General features: G+C 34.3%; 4 protein-coding genes across 7 annotated transcripts; 2 read left to right on the top strand and 2 right to left on the bottom strand.

The window, feature by feature from the left end:
* Positions 1 to 1,262: 1,262 nt before the first annotated feature.
* LOC145061796 (uncharacterized) lies at positions 1,263 to 3,903 on the top strand. 3 transcript variants are annotated; one of them, XM_079009363.1, is made up of 2 exons: positions 1,263 to 1,491; positions 2,566 to 3,903. In XM_079009363.1, the coding sequence occupies exon 2, from the start codon at positions 2,580 to 2,582 to the stop codon at positions 3,567 to 3,569; it is 990 nt and encodes a 329-aa protein (XP_078865489.1). In that variant the 5' UTR covers positions 1,263 to 1,491; positions 2,566 to 2,579; the 3' UTR covers positions 3,570 to 3,903. The 3 variants fall into 3 exon arrangements, with proteins under 3 accessions (XP_078865489.1, XP_078865490.1, XP_078865491.1); XM_079009364.1 differs by lacking the exon at positions 1,263 to 1,491 and adding an exon at positions 1,517 to 1,900; XM_079009365.1 differs by lacking the exon at positions 1,263 to 1,491 and adding an exon at positions 1,517 to 1,905.
* A 731-nt stretch (positions 3,904 to 4,634) lies between these two features.
* On the top strand, positions 4,635 to 6,529 carry LOC145063625 (uncharacterized). The gene is made up of 8 exons (XM_079011222.1): positions 4,635 to 4,788; positions 5,184 to 5,349; positions 5,454 to 5,544; positions 5,637 to 5,695; positions 5,828 to 5,888; positions 5,971 to 6,061; positions 6,172 to 6,248; positions 6,321 to 6,529. The coding sequence occupies exons 1-8, from the start codon at positions 4,761 to 4,763 to the stop codon at positions 6,435 to 6,437; spliced, it is 690 nt and encodes a 229-aa protein (XP_078867348.1). The 5' UTR covers positions 4,635 to 4,760; the 3' UTR covers positions 6,438 to 6,529.
* A 695-nt stretch (positions 6,530 to 7,224) lies between these two features.
* On the bottom strand, positions 7,225 to 8,761 carry LOC145064384 (partner of Y14 and mago-like). 2 transcript variants are annotated; one of them, XM_079011850.1, is made up of 5 exons: positions 8,465 to 8,755; positions 8,262 to 8,372; positions 7,971 to 8,174; positions 7,708 to 7,873; positions 7,225 to 7,473 (listed from the first exon to the last, which is right to left on the bottom strand). In XM_079011850.1, exons 1-4 carry the CDS (start codon positions 8,666 to 8,668, stop codon positions 7,733 to 7,735), a joined length of 660 nt encoding a protein of 219 aa, XP_078867976.1. In that variant the 5' UTR covers positions 8,669 to 8,755; the 3' UTR covers positions 7,225 to 7,473; positions 7,708 to 7,732. The 2 variants fall into 2 exon arrangements, with proteins under 2 accessions (XP_078867976.1, XP_078867975.1); XM_079011849.1 differs by having other exon boundaries at positions 7,971 to 8,372; positions 8,465 to 8,761.
* A 5,081-nt stretch (positions 8,762 to 13,842) lies between these two features.
* Positions 13,843 to 16,533, bottom strand: LOC145061560 (histone-binding protein MSI1). Its single transcript, XM_079009074.1, has 6 exons — positions 16,072 to 16,533; positions 14,969 to 15,295; positions 14,744 to 14,896; positions 14,505 to 14,629; positions 14,343 to 14,438; positions 13,843 to 14,260 (listed from the first exon to the last, which is right to left on the bottom strand). Exons 1-6 carry the CDS (start codon positions 16,414 to 16,416, stop codon positions 14,035 to 14,037), a joined length of 1,272 nt encoding a protein of 423 aa, XP_078865200.1. The 5' UTR covers positions 16,417 to 16,533; the 3' UTR covers positions 13,843 to 14,034.
* Between the last annotated feature and the right edge of the window lie 10,926 nt (positions 16,534 to 27,459).

Genomic DNA, 27,459 nt, shown 5'->3' with positions numbered 1-27,459 from the left:
TTCTCATACAAAGAGAGATTTGGGAGAGATTTCACATACTTGGAGAGATTTCTCATACAAAGAGAGATCTGGGAGAGATTTCACATACTTGGAGAGATTTCTCATACAAAGAGAGATTTCACATAGAGAGAGATAGAGTGAAAACGATTGAGAGAGGTTTCATTTGTGACCTTTTTGAGTGTCCGGCTTCGCAATGCAAGGTTCGTAAACCCTGTTAAGCCTTGTTTAAGGATCATACACACTCCCGATGAGTATGCAACATTGCTTTATTAGTTTGGCTCGCCACGTACCACAGTTTTAGGTTAAGGAGATCTAGACGTACGTACTTTTCGATTTATGATCTCTCATTAGAATAACGAGTTGTTTAGTAATTACATAGCATAGGCCCTAGTACACAAGGGTTAGTTGAGTTGACCGATTTGACTTGTTGACTTCAGTTGACTTTGACTTGACCAGAAATTGACGGTTGTCACAACTCCCTTTTTTTATTCAAGAAGAAGATGCATATAAATATAGTGAATCATTATCAAGGGAAGAGTTAGGTAAGACCATTTGTTCACTCTGGACATGGAAAAAAACCAAGCCTCAAGATAGAGATGGAGGTTCTGCTAAGAACCATGATGATCATGAGCATAATGATGATACACATGAGGAAGAACGCATTGGATATGATATTAAAACTAAGGAGGACCACCATAATTATGATGAAGATGACACTAAAGATCATACAAATGGTGTTGGAGATAAAGCATGTGATGATTTTAGTAGTTCACACAAATATGACTTAGATGACGAAATTGATATGTCAAGTGCATAGATTTTCCTATGATTGTTAATTTATGAGCTTTATGCAAAAATAGTAATGAACTTTCATTTATTTGCTTGTTATAACATTATACTTTGATTCTTCGGATTACAACATTGTACTTAAAAGAATCTACCCAATATAGCAATGTCATATTGTCATCCAACTCGCAAAATAGCTTAAAACTACGATGATATAATTGAGTAGACACCTTATAGAAAATACATTTAATTATTACATGTGTTCATTCTTGAGTGAAAACACAAAAAAAAAAATAAATAAATAAATAAATAAAATAAAAAATAAATAAAATTGAGCACTAATCATCTTGGTTTTTAAAACTTGTACCAAAACTATTTATGCCAATCACATGACCAAAACCAGTGATGCGACGCGCTCTAGAAGCGCGTGGGATTGTGATACCCATCTTTCTCTCCAAACTTCTATCTTACGTACTCTTTTCTCTTTCTACAACCGAATATTGTAGAGGAATCGGATCGATAAATTCGTCTTTCTCTCTCATGCTTTCGCGTTAGCAAGATAGAAAAAATCGAAATGCCCGCGCTCTCGATTGCCCTCATCGATCTCCCCGCTCATCTCGTCAATTTGTAGAAACAAACCCTATCTTGATTTCCAGTAAATCGACGCCCTTCAACTCCCAAGTATTTTCTTCCAACAATTCTCAGGTATGATTTTGTGTTTTCTTCCTTTTTATCGTTTTTACTAGTCGTAAAATCGTATGATTTACTCTTTGATGATTCTCTGAGATTTTTTGGAGGATTATGATGATTTTCAAGTATTTTAAGTTCGAATCTCAGATTAGGGGTTGGGTAGACGTCACAGGCATGTGCTTTTCCCTTTTTTTAATTATAAAAGAAGTAAATAGCGATGCCTATCGCCTTTGTTGCGGATGAACTCGTATTACTTTATTCATTATTAACTGTCGCTCGCGTGATTGGTTGGATATAGCATGTTGTGTAGCTTGCTAGCTACCTATATCTTCCTGACTTGGTTTATTATTTGAACATATACATATTCTGCTTACATCTTATCTTCAATTGCTTTTGGATCCAGATTTCCTTTCAAGCGCAACTGGTATGGTTAGTTTTTGTAGAATTTTGCTTTTTTTTAAATCATCGCATTTGAGATCATTATCTTGAAGCAAATCTTCAATCTTATCATGAAAACGCACTTATAGATGTTCATCCACATTGACTATCCCAAATTTATAAAATCGCATCCAGATCATGACAAATTTTGATATCATGTGTCAAGATTCACCTTTTATATTCAATTGGGATCATCTTCTCACGATGAACGTGTCGAAACTTAGTCATATTGATGTTTGGTTAGCTAGTCTGATTGTTCTTGAATTTCGATCAATCCTCATAAATTTTATCTAGATTTCATTTTTCTGGTAGTTTCGACTTCCTCTATGAGACTCTGATCACATTCTAGAAGTGATCCATCCAATTTCAAATCTTCATCTTCATCCAGCATCATCAATTGGGATTTTTTTTAATCGGATTTGTTACTTGTCATCATTGTCTCTTTTCGATTTTGATTTGTATAGTTTCTACATTGATGGAGACAACAATAATTCTAAATTTCTTAGATCGATTTTATCCTGAAAACTGGACATTCTTTATGTAACCAAATTTTCCTTTCAACTTCTAACTCCGATCCTTTGAACCTTATAAACTTTTACAAGTTTATGAATTTAACCATTTTCAATTCCCATATTTATCATTTTTCAACAGGTTTATCTCAAAAAATGGCAAAAGGCACACGAGGAAGACGCAGAATGGCTTCTAGAAACTTCCGGACAACCCCATACCCAATCCTCCCTAATTTATCAAACCCAAATGAAAAAAAATCCCCAAATGAAATTGAAACACCAAAAAAAGATTGGGAAGACATAACATGTTCAGTATGCATGGAATACCCTCACAATGCTGTTCTTCTTTTATGTTCTTCACATGATAAAGGTTGTCGCCCTTACATGTGTGGCACTAGCTCTCGTTACTCCAACTGCTTAGATCAATACAAAAAAGCCTACACAAAAACCACCCTCACAAACGGGTCGGGTTTCGACCCGTTAACGGGTTGGCCCATTGAGAGGAATCTTGAAGTTGCTGAGCTGGCATGCCCGCTGTGTCGTGGGCAAGTGAAAGGGTGGACTGTGGTGGAATCGGCTCGTGAGTATTTGAATTGTAAGAAGAGGACTTGTATGCATGAGGACTGTGTGTTTGTTGGTGCGTATAAGGAGTTGAAGAAGCACGTGAAGGCGGTGCACCCGGCGGCTAAGCCGCGGGAGGTGGACCCCGACCAGGAACAGAAGTGGCGGCGGTTTGAGCGGGAGCGGGAGCGCGAGGATGTCATTAGTACGGTTACATCGTCGATGCCGGGGTCGGTCGTGTTTGGTGATTACGTGATTGAACGGAATTCGTATGATTCGGAATCGGAATCGGAAGATGAGGAGGGGTTTGATGTCGGTGGGAATCGGAATCGGAATCGGAATCGGAATCGGGGATTGGAAGTGCCGGGTGATGACGGTCTTGTTAATGTGTTTCTTTTGTTTCATGCGTTTGGTGCCGGTGATGGCGGCGGTGACGGTGGTGGTGATGGTGGCGGCGGTGGTGGTGGTGGTGGTGGGATGTCGTTGGTGAATCGGCTCCGGCGACAGGGGCGGGTTTTGCTTGGGAGGTCGGGGAGAAGGCGGAATGGGAATCAGGAAGTAGAGATAGATGGAAACGAGACGTAGATTTGTGTATAAATTGGGGTGTAAAGAAGGGAATCAGGAAGTTAGTTTTTAGGGGGGATAAGAAAGAGAAATGGTGATCATTGGAATTGGAATTGGAATTGGAATCATTTCAAGTTGGAAAGAAAGTAGGTTGTTTATTTTATTTTTTTTTTAAGAAAATTTGTGTTCTGACCAAAATTGTTGTAATTTCTGTTTGTAATTTTAATTTGCTGATTCCCTACCCAGGATTTGTTTATGTTTAGTGAAAAGTGTTGGATTTTGAACATTCTTTGGATTTGGATTATTACACTTATGTAAAGATTTGATCTCTTTAATCAAACTTTTGTGTTATACATGTCTTGAATTGTTTGAATTAGACTCATGTAAAGATTTGGATTTTTACAGATTACATAATCAATCCCCTGAAACCCTTTCTCTAAAAGAAAACTTGTTCATCTCCATTGACCTAAAGTCTCAATCTAATCTACTCATTCGGCTTAATTTAGTTGAAATACTTGGTGTCTTGACATTATAATTCAAGTATTTTATATTCAAAAATTGTAGCTTAATGAAACTAACAATTGGATCATTCATTTTTTAGATACTTTTCGTATGCAATAATTCAAATGAAACATTTAAAGAAAATTTAAAGGAGCACTTTGAGAATCATGTCAAACATGCCAACATCGTGTCAAAAGTCAACAAAATATATTTATTAGATAATTATAACTTTTTAAATTGTTTTATACATAAAAAAAAAATTAAATCATTGTTTAATAGTATAACTTTGCAACGAGACTTGATCCATTAATTATTTGTTTGGAATTATTTTGACAAGTCATTGAATATAATCCACACATTTTGTTGAATCTAGATATTCTACCATAATCTTATTCAATAAAAAATATATTATTAATTGAAAAAAAAACGGATCATATTTAAATATTCTTCTACAAAAAATATCTAAATTATATAAGGACTTAAATAATCAACAACTTTCATAAAATAAATACTTGTTAGTATAAGCGGGCTTGAGCCCAAGTTATTTGTAAGAGATATCGTATTGTGAAAGCCCACTAAAGAAAACGAAAAGCAAAGGCTTTCTTTAAAGTTTAAACCCTAGAAAAGAGTCTTCGATCTTCTCCAGGGTTTAGTTCCATCAAATTCTCGTTAAAAATTCGCAAAAATTGATAGAGCTCTAGTTCTACAGACATGCCGAAATCCAAGAGAGATCGAGCAGGTAAAGTACTTAAATTTCCGTATTCCTCGAACTAAATTGTTTTTCAATTTTCATTTTAGTGAAAGAGTCGATTTAAATAGGATATGGAAAGTGGGTGCGATGTGTTTGATTGATCATAAGTTTCTACTGAAAGTTGCTTGCATTTCAAATTTAGGAATTGGAGTAGGAGCTCATTTGATTGAATTTTATGTTTTTAGTCAAGCTTCCTAATTGAAATTGCAGCTAATTGTTAAGAATCGGCTTTTATTTTAGTTGATTGAATCATCCGATCAATAGGATATTGCATTCAAGTTCAGTGATATCATATCAAGTGTTATTTTCTTTAATCTTAGCTTGAACTTTCCTTTTGTTTATTTTTTAAAAAAATGTATTATGGGATTGAAATTTGAATGCAGTGACATTGTCAAAGACAAAGAAGAAAGGGAGAGAGCATAAAGAGAACATTGTGAACTCCATTCGTGAAGCTGTTGAAAAATATAATTCCATATATGTTTTCAGCTTTGAAAACATGAGAAATCTCAAGTTCAAGCAGTTCAGGGAGCAGCTCAAATCCACAAGCAGGTAACATTTCATAAACATTTAGCACTTTTTATAACATATATTTAATAAAAAAAAAAAAGACTCTTAATCTTTTCCCATTTCTTTTTATCGATTTGTTGTTTCAGATTTTTCCTTGGATCAAATAAAGTGATGCAGGTTGCTCTAGGAAGGTCTGATTCTGATGAGATAAGAACAGGGCTTCACAAAGTTTCTAAGGTACACAAAATATTTACATTTACAATAAAACTAACAAGTTTCTTTTATTTATTGTTTATCTAATAAATTATCTTTTCATTATCTGTATACAGCTTCTTCATGGGGATTCTGGGCTTTGTGTAACCAATATGCCTAAAGAAGAAGCCCAAAGGTTACATTACAACTAAACACCTGTCCTTTTAAGTCATTTTAACACAGTTGATAGTATGACTTTCTTTAAATGGAAAGATAATCATCTTTTGCTCTTATTACAATAACTTATTTACTTATTCATATTTGGCAGAATATTCAATGAGTATGAAGATTATGATTTTGCTAGGACTGGAAGTATTGCCACAGAAACGGTTAGTAGAAATCCATTGAATGTAATGACTGATTCCATTCCATTCCTTTGTGTTTCCATTCCATTGATGTTTGAGTTTCCAGGTGGAACTTAAAGAAGGTCCTCTAGACCAATTCACACACGAGATGGAGCCCTTCTTAAGAAAGCAAGGAATGCCTGTTCGATTAAACAAAGGTTTGTCCAATTCCATTCCCTCTTACAAAACACACACACACACACACACAATAAAATTAGGGCTTCTCTTATGAACACATACAAATTCTTCTTTTTTGAAATATTGACAGGAATTGTGGAACTTGTTGGAGATTTTGCTGTATGTGAAGAAGGAAAACCCATATCACCCGAATCTTCTCGTATACTGGTTTGTTCTCACCCTTTTATTTATAAAGTAGGGGTTTGACTTTGACTTTGACTTTGACTTTGACTTTGGCAGAGGTTAATGGGTGTGAAGATGGCTACTTTTAAGCTAAAGTTGATATGTAGATGGAGTCCTGAAGATTTTGAAGTGTATGAAGAAGGTTTGGAAGGTTCGGATATTGAATCCACTTAAATTAATTGATATGTGATTGATGTGTAATCTTGCTTTAATTAACACACAGTTTTGTAAGATCTTAACATGGTAAGTGTACTTTATTTGTTGCATTGGATTCTTAGTTTGTTTTTTTTTTGAAAATGATGAAGAATTTTTGTAAAGATTGAAAGGAAGTATAATGAGATTTTACATGTGGTTGTGCTTGTTATTTGGGAGGGGAGTCGAGTAGATTGGAGTAAATAGATTTGAAACATTTGAAATAATAAATTAACTAAAAATATATAAAACATGAACTTGGAACAATTAAAATAATCAAAACATATATAAACTCAAACTTATAGAATCAAAATTGTAGGCATGAAACTTTAATTGATAATTATAGGAAACCCATTTCAATGTTTAATTGATAAATAGGAAACCCATTTCAATATATCTTTGTAATAAAATCAACATATCAAGTTTGTGAAAACCTAATATTTATAAAGGTTATTTTGTAAAAATTATAAAAGTTGATAAAAAAATAATATACCTAGAATATTCTTTTTAATGTTAAATATAAAGCAAAGGAACAAACAAGGTAATTTGAACTAGTAAAATGATCATAATTTGGTTGGCTTAATATAACGAATCATTTATAGATATATTTGTTATTTGTTATGAAAGATTAAACTTTATCATATACAATTGATCAACAAAGATTACATTATTTAATAAAAATAAATTTTGATCAAACGAAAATGTATGTTAAATAAGTCACATATAAATATATTTCATGTACATTGAAATTATTGTATACAATTCAATAGGACACAATCCATACTATATATCAATGATTGAATAATCTTTTAACTTCTTAAATAGTGATCATATTTTTCTAAAAGTAAAAAAAACAACTATGAAGAAAACATCTTAAACAGAAAAATAAACAAGATCTACATGATCATGTAAAACTAAAGACACAAAATCATAAAGAGACTAGCTTTTGTGTCATGATTCTCTACCTAATTTGAGATGAAGGGATCTTGTTGTGATGTTCCATGAGGCTTCCTTCGATCTGCAATGCTCAATTTTACGTTGAATTAAAGGATTTTTAGGCTCAATTTTAAGCAAAATTGTATTTAATTTAAGCATTATATTAGAATAAAAAAAATCACTTAACTATAGGATAAAAACTAAAAATGTGGGATAGGATCGAAATAAGATCTTAAGATCTATGATGTGTTTGGCAAAACTAATTGGTAGATGGAAACTGGAACATTAATTTGTGTAAAAGTATTCAACATCTAACCTTTATGATCCCAACAAAAATGCCTTTATAAAGATCCCTGAGAAGTTTCCTGCAAAAGTTTCAATTCTCTCCTCCAATCTTCCAATTTAGCAGCCTTCTCCACTTGTTCTTGTTTCAGATCATGATCATGCCCTGCTTTCTGTTGTTGAGCCTCCATCAATCGGATCTGCAACCCAACATTATAAACAAACAATCATCACCAAAACAACAAATTTTGGGGGATGATCACACCATGTAAACCGACAATTTGTAAGGAGCTCTACCTTCTTCTTCAGTGCACGAATTCGTTTATCAATATCAGGAACATGCTCCGTTGTAGCTGAAGATTCCATTGAAGTTGAGGGAGGAGTAGTAGTAGGAACACATGGATTTCCAGAAATCGTGATCTCGTTTATGTGGGACGCAATCGACTCAACGGATTCCAATGCTTGTTCTTCGTCTCCAGTAGATGAAGCTTCATTTTTACCCTGATCGGAATCAAATAAACACGTATGAAAATCCGGCAGGAAACGCAAACAAAAGAACATGTGAAATGGGGGATCTGATAACGATACCTGCAAGCGCTTCTCCTTCTTTCGCTCATTTCTCTTAGCTGATTTGGATTTAGGTTTGGTGACGACATCTTGTTCGGGATCATAACCAGGAGGCACAGTTTCCTCCTTCAACTTCGAATCATTATCGTAAATGCAAGTAGTTCAAGCATCAAAATCAGTTGGAATAATGCAAGTATGAAGTTATGTTGGTAGAACAAATGTACCTTAGAGCCTTTGGATTTGTAAACAGCAACTTCATCTTGAGGGACGAAACCAGCCCTAATTCGAATGGGCTTGCGTAGAGTGCCGTCGGGTCGTCGGGTTGGAGCGAGGAGTTTTTCACCTTCTTTTAGGGTTTTGCTAATCTGAGCTGCTAGCTCTTTGGCTCCTCCTTCCCCTCTGCCGCTGCCGCCTCCCTTGGTGGCCATCGTTAACCTCCGAGGACTCTCTATGGAAACCGTACCAGTGCGAGTGTGTCAACAATGATGAAGAACATACTTCGACAACCATTGTTTTTAGTTATTTTAGTTGGTGTGTGGAATTGGAAGAAGGGTGATCAAAACCCTAACCTTTATTTTATTTTATTTATTTTATTTTAAAGAAAATTACAAAAATAACCAATTTTCTTAATTATTTTATAGAAAATAGTTAAAAAAAATCAACATTACAAAAATAATCATCAAACTCTCGCAGATGGATTAAGCCAATCTACGATTTGATCTGTGAATATGCAAGTCGATAAAGCACGAACGTGTATTATGAGTTGTACGTTCAAAGAAGGTTTTATTTTTTGTTTTTTGAATTTTTTTTTTCGGTATAAATATCGTCACACCTGATTAAAATCGCAGATAAACTGTGATTTCCTCTTAAATTCATCTCCAATTTTGGGGTTTTCGTTTTTTTAACAAAAATACAAATATTTAAAGCATGGATACGCAATAATTCACATAGAGTAATTGTCTATCTCTTTATCCGTGCTTTAAATACTTGTACTTTTGTTAAAAAAAACGAAACGAAAACCCCCAAAATCACAGATAGACTAAGTTCATCTGTGATTTTAGTCAGGTGTGAGGGGATTTATATCGTAAAAAATCAAAAAAAAAAAAATGCAAACGTACAACTCATAATGTGCGCCCGTGCTTTACCGACTTGGCGACTTCTACATTCGCATATCAGATGGGGAAATCGCATATGGGCTTAAATCATCTGCGATTTCGATGATTATTTTTTTAATGTTGGGTTTTTTTTTTGCTATTTTCTATAAAATAATTAAGAAAATTGACTATTTTTGTAATTTTCTTTTTTTTTTAATGATTTGTAGCTATTAAATTAATATAATGCCATACTATTATTTAAAATGATTAAAAATATCTATAGATTTAAAACTTATTATTAAAACGTAACTAAGGGGGTGTTTGTATTGGCTTTTAAAGTGACTTTTGACTTTATCTTTTAGAAAAAGTCCAAAAAGATGTTTGGGTAAAATGAAAATGACTTTCTAATGAACTTTTGCTATAGTGTAAATTCTAGCTTTTTGAAAAGTCACGAAATCGTGACTTTTTCTGACTTTTCACCAGCTAAAACATTAAATTACATTTATAACTTCATCTAAAAGTTAAACCATGTCATTTTTAGTCCTTTTTAGTCATTTTACATGTAAAAGTTAAACCAAACATTTTAATTTTTGATTTTTTCTCTTCAAAAGCTAATACAAACACATTTTAAAAAACAACTTTTTCAAAAAGTTCTTTTACAAAAAGGACTTTTGCCCCACAAAAGCTAAGTCAAACACCCTCTAATTGTTAGTGTTTAAACAATATATCTTGTATAACAAGTTTAAAATGTCCTACTTTGTCGTATTAGAATAACGAACTATTTAAAATGTTTAAAATCATGGCGATATTATGTATTAGGGGTGAGACCCATGTATTACATGGGTTTATTTAAAAAAAAATAAATTTAAAATTTTAACAATTTGAAAATTTTGAATTTATAAGAAAAATGAAATTTTTTTTGAATTATTAAAATTAATGAGGCTTTAATGTATTGAATACATTACATATATAAACTCTTTCTAATAAATACCTTACATATATATTACCTTATATATTAAATGTGGAACTTTAATTTAATAAAATGAAAAATACAATAAAATGACAAGTGGAAAATAGAAAATTTAAAAATTCTAGAAAATTTTATGTGTCTAAATGAATGAAAAGAGGACAAGGGGCAACAAAACCTTCATTTATTAAGGAGAATGTGTTTATTTTTGGTCATTTTGTTTCTTTTACTCTACCTTAAAATGAAATGGATAATTTAATTAAATATTTCGTTATAGTTAGAAAAATACATAATTTAAATACAAAAAGATCATATATTGTTATGGTTAAGAAGGTTATTCGTGAAACCATCTTATGAAGAAACATGATATAATTAGTTTACTAATTTGGGATTTGAAGGGTATTAAGAAGTATATTGATCCAAAGAAAGTCGGGGAAAATATTTATCTTAACCATTTGGGAGTGTATTAACCCAAAGAATTTGGAACGATATACCATTAACACTATATGATCTTTCAAGTTGTATGTATATGATACATTATTCTAACCATAATAATATATTTGAAATATCATATTGGTTAATGGTTATCAACAACAGTTGCTGTGCTAACGCCTCAAAATCCAACAAATTGGTGATGCTTGTTAAAGATATGTCTTTTCAGTATTTTTCTGAATTATTTTATTTGTTTATAGCTACATGGAAGAATTGAAATGAATTGCAGTTGAGCCAATTTGAAAAATCATAGAGAACAAAATTTGTAGAATTTGCACTTAAAGAATGCATTTCGATAATGAAAGTATCGAGAATATTCAATGTCCAAAAGAGTCGTAAGGTCATCGGGAGTGTGCTCGACACACACCACCCCTGAGCCTCAACATGGGGGTGTTCGGCAACCCTTCTCAATAAATCTCTACATATGAGAGAGAAAGTCTAAATCTCATATTGTTCCCATTTTCCTTTTACTAAAAGAAAAAAAAATTAATGGCACCCCATCACCTCTAAATGGCAATAAGTTAATATGGTTTGGGAAAAGTAAAGTGGGGCGTCTATGCGACAGCAAAATAATATCACAAAAGTAGCAAACTCCCTTTAGTCTAATAGATTCGTATTATTATTTGTATCGATACACTCATAAAATGGCATTCTCATCCTTTTTTATTCAAGATAAATATTTGAAAGATCAAGACAAAGAATTTGAGACGATGTAGTGTTCTAACTTCTGTTGTATATGATCTTTCAAATTGTATTTAAACGATATTGTTTCCGAACCATGAAAATCAAAATTGATTCCTTATTCATTTTAGGGATAAAGAAGAAACAAAATGACATAAAATAAACAAAAATAAGAATTTGCCTAACTAATTGTTGTTGTAGATCGAATAATCAAATATAAATCATCTGACTTAAAAAAATGTCAATGAGGTTAATATCTTATTTATTCAGTTAAATCTTAATTTTAAAGTGTTTGATGCTATTTTTTCCACAAACATTCTTGGTTTATAGTGTTTCTAACATACATTCCAAGTTTAGGGGAATTTTGCAAAAAAAACATCCCAAATTTGAAAAAACTTAACATGTTAAACATGCTAGAAGAGGTTATTATCGCATTTTGAACACTTTAAATAGTTTTTATTTTACCCCCACTTATAACATTTTTAGTTCAAATATTTTACTAAACATTGTAATAGTTCGCGACCCAACTCTGACATTAAACCAAAATGTGACATGTTAAACCTGCTATAGGAGGTCACAAGGATTTTTTTAACACTTATTATTTCCATAGGGGAGATCTTAAATTCAAACCTTGAGGGTTTTCAATTAAAGGACCGCCAATCAAGGGATCGCCAAGAGAGGTGTGTGAGTACTCTAAAAAAAGGATGTTATGGTATCATCACCAAAGGTGAGCCATCTCCTGCATATTTGCAATATTGGGGAGCCACAATGGGCAATAGAGAACTCATTTATATAATATTGGTCTAAGTTCTTGCATAAATCTGATCGGTACCAAATTCTCTACCAACCAGTTTTAAACCTCGAGAAGTTATGATTTTTGGGTAAAATAAAATTTTCAAAATTAAGCAAAAAATTTCACAGCACACTTTTCCAACTTGCCTGTAAATGTATAAAGTTTATGAAACATTTTTATAATTATAACAGTCGTTTATTCAATTATATAGTTTTTCAAGCTAATCCTTTGTTCCCTTAGTGCTTAGATCTTAGCCTACTAGCTAACTTATTAACTACAACCCCACTATCGGATTACGGTAATTTGGTAGTTGTTCAATGGTAGCATTAGATCCTCGCTTCGATAAGTTACAAAGATAAATGCAAATAGAAAGACGTTGTGTTGTGTGAAGAGAGACCGAGGAGAACGGGGACAACTGACTACCGCTAAAGGTCATATTTTAAGTACACATTGTATGATTGAAAATTGTCGTTGCATACTACCCGGTAATTGCAGGTTTTGCAGGTCTGATTGATGTATTCTCTCCAAAAACTGTTTCAATCAATGTGAAGTTTGATTACGAGGCCTCTTAGCCCGCAGCGTTGCTAGGACCCATAAGTTTGATATAAAAATTCTTATGTAGTAGAGATAATTTGAGGTTTTCACTTTGTTGAGTTATGCTTACATGTCACAAAAAAAAGCAATGAAAAAGTTTTCCTATCTTGGATGCTCTTACGAATTTAATTTATAAATGAAGACAATAAAGGTAGAACTTTAACACATTTTGGTTCCAATATGCATCTCTCTTAAAAACATGAGGAATTCATGTGAGTTTTAATTTCAATATAGATTGGATATTATGAGCCACCTAACGTACAGGTGCATATCCAATTTAGTTCATAAATGATGTTCTTAGGACTCAAGGATACGAGTCAACTCAGTGGTTGCTATGAATAAAACTTGTAGAAATAATATAACTTGAAAAACAATGTCTAGGGTCATTTTGTCACCACTAACAAAAATATGACGTGTATCACAATTTAAAACCCAATAATCGAGTTCTTTGGGAACATTAATTTTAGAGTAAATTACTGAAATCTGCTCTATGGTTTGGTCAAAATTGCATGTTTGGTTCCTAACTTTTTTTTGCACTCGGATCGTGGTTTGATTTGTTATGTTTTGCGTCTCCATGATTTTGTCAAAATTGCACGTTTGGTCCCTAACTTTATGTATGTAAGGGACGAAAAACGCAAAAAAAATCAAAACACAGGACGATCCGAATGCAAAAAAGCATCAGGGACCAAACGTGCAATTTTGATCAAATCATAAGAACGATTTCATCTTTCTTTTTATATCGACTTAACTTTTATCAATAAAAAACAAATAACATTGCAACAAGGTGTGACACGATAACACTATCAGTACGTAGAACAAAAAATGCATCGTTTTGTCTCACACATAAAAAACAAAACAATGACTCGTTCTCGATCTCGATCTCTCCTCCATGCAAAAGACATAAATATCCTCCTCACTTTCGTAATGAAAATCATCCAAATCAATGGGATTCAAAAGGTATAAATTGCAAATCTGACAATCTGACAACTAACCGTGTATCTTTTATAACACAAACATAAGCATAAAGCCATGGAATAAAACATGTCTTGAATTAAGCAAAAAAACATTCCTACACTTGTTCATATCATCATACAGTTAAGTTTGATGGTTTTAGAGAGAGTGAGAGAGAGAGAGAGAGAGAGAGAGAGAGATTGATTTTTCACATGTAGAAACTCAAGCACCTCGAGATTCCTCAGCTGGCATATCATCTTCATCGTGGTAAATATTTTCAGCCATCTGCCATATTTGAAGAATGTTGTCTTCTGCAACACTTGCAACAATCCAATCTTCACATGGATTCCATGAGAAATCTGATACTTTACTTGTATGTCCACCATGAATAAACAACAGCTCTGGTGGCCCATCTTCTGCATCCTCTGGTGTTTGTTCCTGATCAATCCTGTATTTACAAAAACATTTAACATTCTTTTCTTTTTTAAATAAATAAAATCTTAAATCCATAACTCCATATGCATACATACCTACTAAGATCCCACACCATAAGTCTCCTCCCAAGACAACAAGAAGCTAAAATTGTCTCATTCTGTGGATTCCATCCAACTTGAAACACCTCCTCCCTGTGGAAAATATAAATATTGGTGATTTGAAAAACAGGTGAGGGGCAAAAAAGGAAAAACTCTTACTTGTGACAATCAAAGGTATGAAGGGCAGTGGTGATTTTTCGTAAGTCAAACAGTTTGACAGTTTTGTCGGTTGACCCGGTTGCTAAAACCCATTCATTAAAAGGATTGAATGCTAAGCAGTTGACCTATTACACCTCAAACAAAAACAGTAATTGAATGAGTAATGGAATGAGTGATTCCATTCCGACTTTTTTTTGTTGTTGGAATGGAAAAAGAAAAACAATATGTAATGTAACTACCTCACTTTGATGAGCCATTACACTTTGAACAGGTTTGTTAACAGATTGAGATCTCAAATCCCATATGTGTAAGTATTGATCATCTCCACATGAACCAAATAAATATTCATGCCTTAAATGCCATGCTACATCTTCTACAACACCATCATGAACCTATCAAGATTCAAACATGAAAAGATTTACAATCATTCTTGTATATATTACAACACGAAAGGCCAACTTTACCTTAAATATTTGCATAGCATCGAGTGATTTGTTCTTGGGAGTTCCATTAATGTCCCACAAGCAAATTTGAGCATCATCAGAGCCACTCAACAAATGCCCTTGTTTGAATTTACTCCATGATAAGCCATATCCTTCAGTGTTGTGGCCTCTCAATCTTAAATCAGGGCTACATGCTCCATCTAGAGGAGGCTTTGATGGATGTTTGCTATAATCAAAAACATAGACTTCTGCACTCACTGTTTTTGTGGCAATAATGAAAGGGTTTTGAGGCATATAACGAGCCCTGTTTACCTCTCCATCATGATTTATTTGCTGGATTATTTGCACCTGTAGAAGAAAAGAAAAGAAAATGGTGTGTTTTAGTTTTGTTGTGTTCTTGTGTTGAAGAGGAAGAGAAAAAAAGGTAACAGCTTTATGAATTATGATTATACTCTTTATGTGTAAACTATGTTGGTTGAGATTGTTTGGTATTAAAAGAATAAAAAGACTTGCATTACCTTTCTCTACAAATCTTCCAACATTTAAGATAGAATTTTTGGTGGGAAAATTTAAGTTGTCAGCCACTTCATTTCTTTCTCTTAAAGAACTTGAAAACACCAAATATTTGGCTTCCCTCCATTTCCTTCCAAATCACTCCCTTTTCTTTCCAAAGATATAATTCATAAACTATTCAAATGACAAAACTACCATTTATCTCTCATAACCTAATTAACCAGTAGTGGCCATTATTGCTTTTTCCCTTTCTCTCCGAGTCTAGAACACTAAAAGGTACTAAAACATAACTTAAAGATCGTTTTTTTTTCTTCTTTTCCGTCCAAGCATAGAGAAGATATCGTCCAAGACACCAGTGTGTCTCTCTATATCAGAACTAAGGAGAGAATTATATACAGAAAACACCAAAACTTCTCAAAAACACACACATAAGGTAACCCTAACAATGAATTCACAAAATATTTAGAGAATTACCTCTCAAACTACAATTAAAGCTATTTTTGAAGCTTACATCCTAAATAACTTCATAATACGAAAGTATAAACACCAACAAACAACTCGATTGTCGATTTCAAATAACAAAAACAGCAAAAAGTAATGTAAGCACAAACCTTGCCATTGGCGCAACCAAACCCCCCAAAATCAGAGCGGTCATCATCATAATGACGAGCATCGTACTCAGCATCTTCAAGCGGTAACTGAACCTGGGCTAGCATGAGGTAATTAGGCTCATTCTCGGATGTGTGGGTCCCAAGGATTAACTTCTGGACGGAATAGTCTTTTCCTGCGGGCTCATCACGGTCCGGGAGCCATTCCACGGTGAGCGAAGGCCACTCTAGCGCGTGCGTAATGACCAAATCGTACAAAAACGGTGTGTTCTTTTTCCAAATTTTGTATTCTTCGTTGATGAGCCTCTCCTCTATCTCACCTCGCATATCGTCCTCGTCTTTCCCCATAATTTTGTGGAAATTTCCTTTGAAATAAGTGTGAATCGGAAGTTAGAAGATTTGATTTTGGGGGATTCTTTGAAGGTCCGAGAATCGGAGGGAAAGGGGGGAAAGATAGATGAAGTGAAGATCGTAGCTTTTTGAGAGACGAGGGAAGGGTTTTGCCGTAGAGAATGGAGTTGGGCCGTGTATTTGGGCCCAATTAGAAAGCGATCCGTGGGCCGAGTGTACTTGAGCCCAATCTGGAAATGTGAATTTTGAAAGATTAAAATGATAGTGGTAACTCATAAGATATAAATCATGATTGGTTAATTCAGTGATGATTTGTGTTGTTTGGAAGTAGTTATTGTTTTGGTCTTTTAACTGTTTAAGTATGTGTGAATCTCCCCGTACAAGACAACAGTAAAAATATTATGGGTGTGTTCGGTACGGAGCGTTTGAGAGTTTCTAGTTTCTAGCGTTTGACAAAACGCTCTGTTAAACAGAAAACTTTGTTCGGCACTACAAGCATCTAGCGTTTAATTTAAAAAAAAAAACGCTCAAAATCTAAATGCTACATCATGTAGCGTTTAACAAAACGCTACAAGCTACCCGCTACCAGCAAATTTTGCCGAACATGCCATATGTTCACCTGGATAGAGGGAAATTGATAATTTGATTTGACAAACATGGTGTTGTTCCTATTTTTTAAATTGCTTATTGTAATTTGTACTCTAGCATCTTGCTACTTTTTGTTTTTAATTATAATCTTAGCCGTTCAAAAAAAAAATTTAAAGATAACCGAATGAACATTTTATTTATTACAGTCAAACTATAATTAGTATATACATATTAATGCATAAATGCTTGAGAAACAATACTCTTTTTACTGTTTAAAGTTTTGACACATTATTCTTTTTGGATAGGCAAATTTAGTCCCTCCACCGCCTCATCTCTCGATTCTTCTTCATTGACTAAAGCCTTAATTTTTTAGTTGACCATGTTCCGTCCTTCCATCGCCTCCACCACTCAATTCATATCGTCTTTCAGTCAATCGTCTCCTCAATTTCCACATAACAATTCTTCCGTCACCGATGCTTCTCTCAGTAATCCCCACCATATATCAAATTCATATTTCATCTTTTGTCTCCCTCACATACTCTCTCATATGTTTTTTCAAACCATTTAATTTCATGTAGGTTAGGGTTTATATTGACTACTAACCAACCAGTCAACAAAAAGGTTTCGCACAAGAGCATCTTCTTGTTGTTTGTTCTTCGATGACATTTACCTTCCATTTTTCTCGATGTCTTTCTTGATATTTGTACCGTCTTTTATCTAAAGATTTAATTCTTGATCTTCTTATGTGAGATTGTAATATGATTCTCCCACTTTTTGCAACAGCCCGATGGAGAAGAAAACTTACCGCTACCATCATTATCGTCTTCTAATCAATTTGTTTGTGCATTCTGAAAGTCGAATTCTTTTCAATTTTATTCAACCATGTCTCTCATGTAATTTTATTGTCGATTATATTATTAGGGTTACGTGATTGCATTGTTTTCGTTGGTGTTTTAAATGTTTTTAGTTGCTTCTTTCTTCTCAAGAAAACATCATCCCTCTATTTTTTCTTCCTCGTCAGATTTTCTTCAAATGCATCAAATCTAGGGTTGAGCATCATAACTGGATACTCACTTTCGGAACCGAAACTGCCTCAAAGTTGTCGGTTTCAGAATTGTAATCGCCTTAAGCGGTTTCGGTTCCGATTTTCATTTTTTCGAAACCGTTGGTATCCGTCGAAACCGGTTATATATATATATATATATATATATATATATATATATATATATATATATATATATATATATATATATATATTAGCATTTACTATGAATATGTGTGTTATTTAGACCAGTTTAGAATATATTGGTTCGATTTTGTCCATCTTTAGTCCGAATTAATTCAATTTGGACCGAACTAGATTGTGGTTTTATTAACAAAAGTTAATAAAATTGATGTAACCGGGTTACCCGTTCGTGGAACTGAAACCTTCGGTTCTGACACTGGTTCTATGAATTTAAGAACTGTCTAGACCGGTTCCGGTTCCGATTCTGGTTTTAATTTTCTAGGTACCGTCAGTTTAGTTTCAGTTCTCGTCAAATGAGGCGGGTACTCGCCTATGCTCATCCCTAATCAACTCTGAAGCACAAGTCAAACTAGGGATGAGAATTTGGCCCGAAAACCCGAACCGAACCGAAAACCGAATCGAACCGAACCGAATTAGACCCGAATAAGCAATTTGATTCGGTTTTCGGGTATCTATATAAGGCTTATTCGGTTTTCGGGTTATTCGGTCTAGGTTACCCGAATAAGGGCTTATTCGATCCAAATGGACCGAACCGAATATGAAAAGTCACATTTTTCCCTTTGCACGATTGCTTATTCGGTCTTGTGTTCTATCAATCGTTACCCAAAATACACACGTAATGTTCAATGTTTAACTTATATACTTATAGATAAATTTTTGGGTTGGATGTTTAATGTTTAGTGTTTAATATGTTGCTTAATAACTGTATCTTAAGATTGTGGTGGTTGGATTTTACATTTTATATATTAAGAATAGTTTAATCCGTGTTATTCGTGTTTATCATAAGCTACAAAAGTCATACAAAATACATTATTTATAATCACATAGTAAATGTTATTTGGGTTATTTGGGTTATTCGAGTTATTCGGCTCATTAATCATCTTGTACATGTTATTTGGGTTATTCGGGCTGGAACCGAACCGAACCGAACCGAACCCGTATTGCTTATTTGGTTCGGTTTTCGGTTCATACAAGTACCTTTATTCGGTTTTCGGTTTATTCGGGTTCGGATCGATTCGGTTCGGTATAGTTTCTTTAATCAGAAAAGTTGCATTGTTTTCATTGATTTGTGTTGTTTGATTTCCGATTGAAAAAAAAATGCTAAAAACAATATCTTTTTTATAACAGAGCGATTAAAGGCATGGGGGTGGAATACCTTTGAATTTGATTCCAACGGAAACATTGGTATAACTTTTTTTTTGGTTTATTTCAAATACTTTGTTGTTTTAAAATTCAATTTTTGTTTTACGAATTTTAGAAAATAAATTCAAGTTATATTTTAAGAATTTTAGAAGACGGAGTTAATGCCTTATGAATTCTTTGGGCTTTTCATATTACAGAAAGAGAAAGTAAGCAACCAAATTTTAACGTCCCGAACTTCAAGACTAAAAATTTTGATTTTTAAATTAATAAAACCATTATCAAAACAACACCATAGAGATCATGGTGAATCAAAGTGTATCAATAAACATCCAAGTACATCATCATAGTATTATAACATGCAAAACAATGTGGTGTATGGACTATAATCATTCCGGGCTCTTCCCGTTCGAACCAGAAATACCCGAAACATAAAGTGAAAACCGTAAGCACAAAACTTAGCGAGTTTCCCAAAATAACTCATATCATACATATCAAACATATAGTGGGCCCCGCCCGTCATCGGACCCCTCTCGGTATACAGATATGTCGGTCATCGGGCCCTGTCCGAATATAAGCATATAAAAATAATAACACATAACACATGCAATAATCATAAAGATAAATAGCACACAGAATGGTCATCGGAGTTCGCCTGCCATCGGGCCTTGCCCGGTAACATATAAACACATATTACATGCAAGAGTCATGCAGACAGCTAGCATACTACACATACAATCCATGGGCTGGCATTGGTGCCTTAGACTCATTAAACACAGTGAGGAAACTCACCTCAAGTTGCTGAATATCTCAGATAAAAGTTCAGACTGCTGATCCGGAAAACCTCGCTCTAACACCATCAAATAATATCCAATTAAAAACCGGTCCACGACCCATAGCCGAAATCCAAGTCCAATGTCCAACCCTCAGGGTAAAAGTCCATTTTACCCTTTCCTCACTTTGCCCAAATCCAAAGCCCAATCCAATAGCATCAAAAGCCCAATAAGGCCCAATCTTCCTAATTGGGCCCAAAACTCATCATGGACCTAACCCAAAGAAGGACCAAAAACCCAGTAATATCCCAAACTCATAAGGCTAATGGCCCCATAAGGCCTAAAACCCCTCTAGTCCAAAAGTGGCCAAAACGGAGAAAGTCAACTGAATTCAACGACGGCTGAGTATGCCCGACGTACTCAGGCTTACACCCGACGTTCTACAAGGATTCCTAGTACGTGACGCGTACAAGCTGGGTATGCCCATCATACAACCAAGCAAACCATGATCGGGGACCGGGCAGCGAACACATACGTACGCCCATCGTACATGCACTTCAAGCACTTTTCCATTAAGTGCTTAATACTTGCAACTAAAAGCCCAAACTTCAGATCCAATCCTTATCAAACGTCATAAGCCATAAATTCATGAACTTGGAGCCTTTGCATGGCTCAAAAAGACCCAAACCTCACTTTTAGCATCTACTTCACCATAATGACCTAAACTCATGCATGGTTGATCCACAACCATAAAGATGCTAACTTTATGGACTTAGGACCTCAAAAATATCAAGAGAAGCAATTACTAACTGTTGTAGTGGGAGGAATCCACTAGACCTCATCATATGACCAAAATTAGACCAAAACTTTATAAAGACTATATCCAAGCAAACAAGTAGCAAGTTCCAAGCGTTATACCTCAATGAAGCTAGAAATGATGTGAGAATTTTGGATCTACAAGTTCCCTTTGATCAAAGCTCCTTCCTCCAAGCTCATTTTCTTTAACTTTCACTAACACACACTAAAACACACACTCAAAAGGGTCAAAATGTTAGATTAGGTGTCTTAGCCTATAACTATAATTGGTATGTACTTGATCCGAGAGTAGCATGGTCCATTTGGGTTGCATATCACCATGACAATTTGATAGGATGGACTTTTGAGAAGAGGTTTATTATGATTTATTAATATATTATAAGTTCTAATATGAAACCATATTATTTAATTAGTATTAATCAAGAATTAATTTGGAATTAATTTAGTGACCAAAATAGACTGATTATATGTAAGGGGATTGATTTGGTAAATCAATCATTCTTATGGTGTGGGATTATGGTTATTTAGGATGGGCTAAAACAATATCGTAGTCCATGGATAGTCCATGGAGGTTTTAACTCATGGATCCTAAGTAAGATGAAAAGTCATTCACATTAGGGTTTACATGGATGTAACCTTAATCATAGCCACACTATATAAGAAGACCCTAGGCTACTAAAATCGGACCTAGTGATCTTTGGAAGACTATAATCTATTTTTAGTGTGTACAAACTCTCTCAAAAGTCATCCTTTGTCTAGGGTGTGTTGTGAACCATTTGAGGTGTCACACTTAGGGCACTAAGTTCTTAAAGGCCAAATGCAACAAGTTCTACAAGCTACATAAAGAGGTAAACTCCTAACTAGTATTTTATGTTGTTTATGTAAATTGCATGATAGTTGTAGGCTTAATGCTTTGGAAACAATATTACATGTATAATTAGAGAAAACATAGATCCAAAGCATTTAGGGTTGTATGTGCACCATAGGATGTTGTAGTATACTAAACCCTTTCAGTGGTATCAGAGCTTGGGGTTGGTTTCTATTATACTTGATGCTTATTGTTTTTTAAAGCAAGAAAGATCGTTTTTTTGGAACCTGTCTGATCACCACGAGGTGGTCAAAATTACCACAAGGTGGTGAGTGTTCAGTGGGCAAAATTTTCAGTTTTTTGGCCTATTTTGGATTAGGATCATTACCACAAAATGTTTTTGTTCATAAAATTTGATTTTGTTGCTATGGTAATGATTATCCTCATCCAAATAAAAGATAATTGTCATAGTTTCAAGATTAAATTAGTATATATGATAGGCTAATTTCTTCCAAATGGTTGATATGAATTATCTTGACTTATGAGTTTAACTAGATCATGTATGTATTATTTGATTATTGTTCTAATTAAAATAATGATCTAAATGATTTTAATGATATCCGTGAAAAATGAAAATTTATTCGTTTAAAAGGTTATTAAAACTCATAGGTTGTGGAAAATGAAAGGTCTCATTTTTAAGAGTCATTTTAAATGGTTTTGAAGTCTTCCATAACTTGTCCTCAAGTTATGGAATTTGAAATTTTTTTCAGAAAAACCATATTAAACTCATAAGTTATGGAAACCAAAAGTTTTGACAAGTTTCAGAACTTGCCCTCAAGTTTTGGAATTTGTAAAGTTTCACTATGAATACTTTAATTACAAATTAAACCCTAGAATTTTAAAAGTTAAAATTCAACTCTTATACTATTATATTATTATAAGTTTATAATTATATATATGTATAAGAATAAGTCAGTCTTACCGTTAGTATGCCTCATTCACGAAACCGGTTTATAAGGGGGTATAAGATTACTGCTTATAAAATGGTGGTTTAATGGGTGTCCACTCTCACCCACCGTTTCCTTGACCGATGGAGGGTCGTTAGCCGAACGGGTAGGATATGACATTAATTCTCGTTACAAGTATAATGATAATTATAAAGCAAATAAACTTTTATTAAATTATCAATCTTAGTTATTTTAGGAAAAATGTGAAAATTGTGCTATTCCTTGAAATTGCACTTTGCACCTTGTTAAGTCGTTAGTGGAGTGTGTGTGGTTAACCGGCACACTAATCTGGGACTGACATGTAACGCCCGCAGATCCGGGCTAGTCAATTTAAAGACAACGAACGTCAAAAATGAGTTTTTGATGAAAGATTATTTAGAAGGATTAATCTTAACCAAGTTTTATTATATGTTACAAGGTTTCCATACATATAAAGAACGTCGAAATCCGAGTTATAACGAAGAAGTTATGGCCCGTCGAAGTTTTAAGGCAAAACCGACACGGCACCGGGAGACGTAAATAGTGAATTTACGATAGAGGAATTTTTAGCCTTAGTAATCTAAACAAAAGTCGTAGAATATGTTAAACTGAGAGCGTCCATAAAAAGAACGCCCAAATCTGACTTCGTATGAGGAAGTTATGAATTTTCTAACATTTGGCATAGCAGCACGGCCCGAAACTCGGATTTTAATTTGAGCGGTTTTTGGCCTACGCAACCTAAATGAGAGTTGAAGATCTCATTAATAGGAACTCAACGGTAAAAATACAAACGGAAATGGAGTCCGTATGTAGAAGTTATGAATTTTACGCGGACATTTAACAGTATAATCTCATCTAGGGGTGCAAACGAGCCAAGCTACTCGTGAGCTACTCGAGATCGGATCGTTAAAAGCTCGACTCGAAACTGATTTTAAACGAGCCTGAGCCGAGCTCGAGCTTAATATTAAGCTTGTTTATTAAACGAGCTCGAGCTCAAGCCTATGTCACAAAGCTCGATTAGGCTCGCGAGCCTAAACGAGCCTTTATATAATATTATTTATTATTATTTATATATATTAAAATAAAAACATATTAGGGGAATTATGAATTTAGGGTATTAGTAAACGAGCTTTTTAACGAGCTCGAGCCGAGCTTAAGCTTATTTAGTCACGCCAGATAAAAATGAGTCGAGCCCGAGCCCGATCCGAGCTTGTATAACTCTTTACGAGCTCGAGCCGAGCTCAGTAAAAGAAAGCTCGAATCGAGTCGAGCTCGAGCTCGAGCCTCATATAAGTTAAACAAGCCCGAGCCGAGCCTAGCCATGCTCGGGCTCGGCTCGGCTCGTTTGCACCCCTAATCTCATCCTACTGTTAAATTTAAGATCGGTCGAGAATTAGCCGACAGAGTCTAAATGAAATTTTTAGATATTGTTTTTACCTACGCGCGGATATAAATAATGTCAAGAGTAGAGATCGTATGTTAAAAATATGGACGAAACTTGGTCCCTACTCTTTGAGCGCGATAACTTCGATACAGTTTTGTAAATCTGAGATAGAATGAGAATTAGCTGACGGCGTCTAAGTGAAAGTTGTAGTACTCGTAAATACCAACGTGTGGATATAAATAACGTCAAAAATAGAGTTTGTATGAACGAGTTACAAATTATAATAGCATATTTATGTATTAAAATAAATTATAAATCATATATACATATATATATATATATATATATATATATATATATATATATATATATACAAATGTATATATAATTAGAAAGGTATCGACGATGCGGTTATTATAAGACTGGTGTTGAGTACACATTAGTTTAGTACAAATATCGTTAAATCTATTTAAAATAGTATTATGAAGGGGTGTTTAGTCGTTTATACAACTATAAGGTCATTAAGTAATTATGGAGGATGGTTTTTGTAAATTCAATTACTATAAATAAGAGACTTGGGCTCTCATATTTCTTGCACCATTCTCTTGATTCAAGAGTCTTTCTCTTCTTATCCCCGGAGCATTTCGGTCCCTCGTGATTCGACTTCTCTTTCTGTAGTTTTAGTATAGTAAGGTGAGCCCTGAAGCGTTGCACGAATCTTTCTTAGAAAGATTCAGTGACGAGGTTCTGCCCCTGCAGAGTCCGACTCCTAGCTAAAACTCCCTTGTGAGTAAGTTATGTTTACCCTATTATAATATAGCTTATATTTAAAATTAGTATTGTTATTATGAACTTATACTAAATATTTGAGCTATTATTATATAAGTGTCTTTATAATATCTTTTTAACTACTCGCGATACGGAGAATCTGGTTTAAAGGGCCGCATAGGGTTGTTGGATTTCAGAAGTGCTATATGCCAAAATGGTCCTGCCCTCGGGTGTTTTATGTTTGGCCCTGTCTGTACATAGTGGTTAGAAAGTATTGTTTAAACATTTATATAATAATAATAAGACTAATAATTAGTCATGGTAAATATTAGACTAAAATCTAGTAGTAATAATACTAGGTTTCGTCGAAGGAAATTATTTTAAAGTAAACGAAGCGTTGTCCGAGTACCGAGTCACCACCTTATAAAGTGAGTGCATGGTCCTTTTCATCTTACACATAGATATGAAATATTTAATATAAATTACGTGCTATGTGTGCATATTGTCTGAATACTTGCTTTCTATGTTGGGTGAAATATTTTTATACATGTTTTAAATGATTTAAAATGTATATGTATTTTATATCTACAAAATATGTTGGGTGAAACATGGGTAGATGTAATAGTTGTTGTGTGACCAAATAAAATAATGAGAGGCCTCGATATAGGTGTTATTGATGATCCAGTCATCTAGCGGAGTATAGATGACGACCACGGACTATTCTAGACAGTCTAGTGGAACGCTAGCAGGCTCGCAACCTATAGGTGTTTATTTGAACTGTGTGCTCACCAGCAGTACTCCATCCCCCACATGGTTGCCTTATTTGACATGAATTGCTGAGAAACCCCCGAAGCATGTGTTGTCACCCCGATGGAAGTCCTTAGACTAGGTCCCTTGTGTTAGATGTTTTAGGGACGTAAAGTGAGGATAACGGGAACGGGTAATCGGGTTTGTTTGGTTTGATAAAGTTAATAAGCTTATTTATTGTGGGTTGAAAACCCTATGTACTCACCAGGTTTCCTAACCCGACCCACTCAATTTATTTATATCACAGGTGTTGATACGAAGTCACATTACACTGAGAGATTAAGGAGATATAAATCACTAGTGATAATGAATGTAAGTTCTGTTTATGCTTATGTTTTTGTATTGACGATGACATCCCAAATGTTTTAAAATGAATAAAAATACTTTTCTTCGGAAATGCTTTGATAACGTATTTATCATGTTTTACTGGGAACAAATTCCGCAACATTTTTATTAAAAGAGGTACTCTAATTTTTATAATTCATAAACAAAATCGGTCTTTTATGACCGTGAAAATGGGGATGTCACACTGACAGTGCGTGGTACAGGGTAACCTGGTGTTAATCATAGATCAATGGAGTGTGTGTGGTTAACCGGCATATTGATTAGGTGATTTGTAACATTGGGTGTACCAAGCTAATTTGTATGGTTATTCACAACTTGTTTGTGATCCTCGACATCCCAATCACAAACTTGAAGGGCACAATTGAGATTTAAACATGCCATTGAAAAATTCAATGATTCTCAAAGAATCTAGGAATTTCAATCCATTTAAAACTTAATAATCAATTTCGTTTTTCATGGTGGAAATTAGTAAATCGTCATTTACCTACATAAAAATATTGTGTTGGTTCCTAGCCTTAATATTTCATTAGGGTGTTACATTAAGGACTTAAATCAACTAACTTGAATTTCTCCCAATGTATATGTCTAGTTCAGACAACTATGGTCTTCCCAAATCTTTTGGAACAAGCTTTCCTCTTGAAGATGATATCCCACGTGGCGATCAAGGTGAAAGATTAATCCCTTTGTCGTGCATTAGTGGAAATGGAAATCATACTTCACTTCCTCCACCCCCTCCAATAATTCTCACTAACCCACAAGTTCAATGACTTGAAAAAGTTCAAGGTCACTGAAGCCTTACTTGCAATGAAACATTAAGATGGAAGACTTGCGTGTACTCATGTCTTGGATATGAAGTCACATATTGACCCGCTGAGAGTATTGGGTGTCTTTGTCTCAAGGAAGTTGGTTGTTGACTGGGTTCTTCAATCACTTCCCGAGTCATATAGTGAGTTTATTAAGGACTACTATGTGACAGACCACGACATGAACCTTATTGATCTTACTTATTTGCTTGTTGATGCTGAATCAGCAATGATTTGGCGCAACGAAAAAGCAAATTTGATTGGAAGATCTACTTCTCAAACTTCCATGGAAATTGACAATGGTAACATTGGAAGTCCAAAAAATATTTCTCTTCCCAACGGAAAGGGATCGACCACAGTCAACCCAGTTGACCAGATGGTAAAGAGAAAGGCTAAGTCTGTGATTGTCTCATGTGCCAATGCAAAATAAGCCATTTGTTTCTACTGCCATTTGAAGGGACATTGGAAGCGAAGCTGCCTTAACTACCTGAAAGATCTGAAAGAATGTAGAATCAAAAAGTCTGACTCTGCTTTAGGTAAATCTACTGTATAACTCTATTAAGTTCCTAAATGTTG

This window comes from Lactuca serriola, chromosome 7, assembly GCF_051521515.1.
Source record: "Lactuca serriola cultivar US96UC23 chromosome 7, Lser_US96UC23_V15, whole genome shotgun sequence".
Classification (NCBI taxonomy): Eukaryota; Viridiplantae; Streptophyta; class Magnoliopsida; order Asterales; family Asteraceae; genus Lactuca; species Lactuca serriola.
The sequence above is the reverse complement of the archived record's forward strand: the minus strand, read 5'-3'. Positions and strand labels throughout refer to the sequence as shown.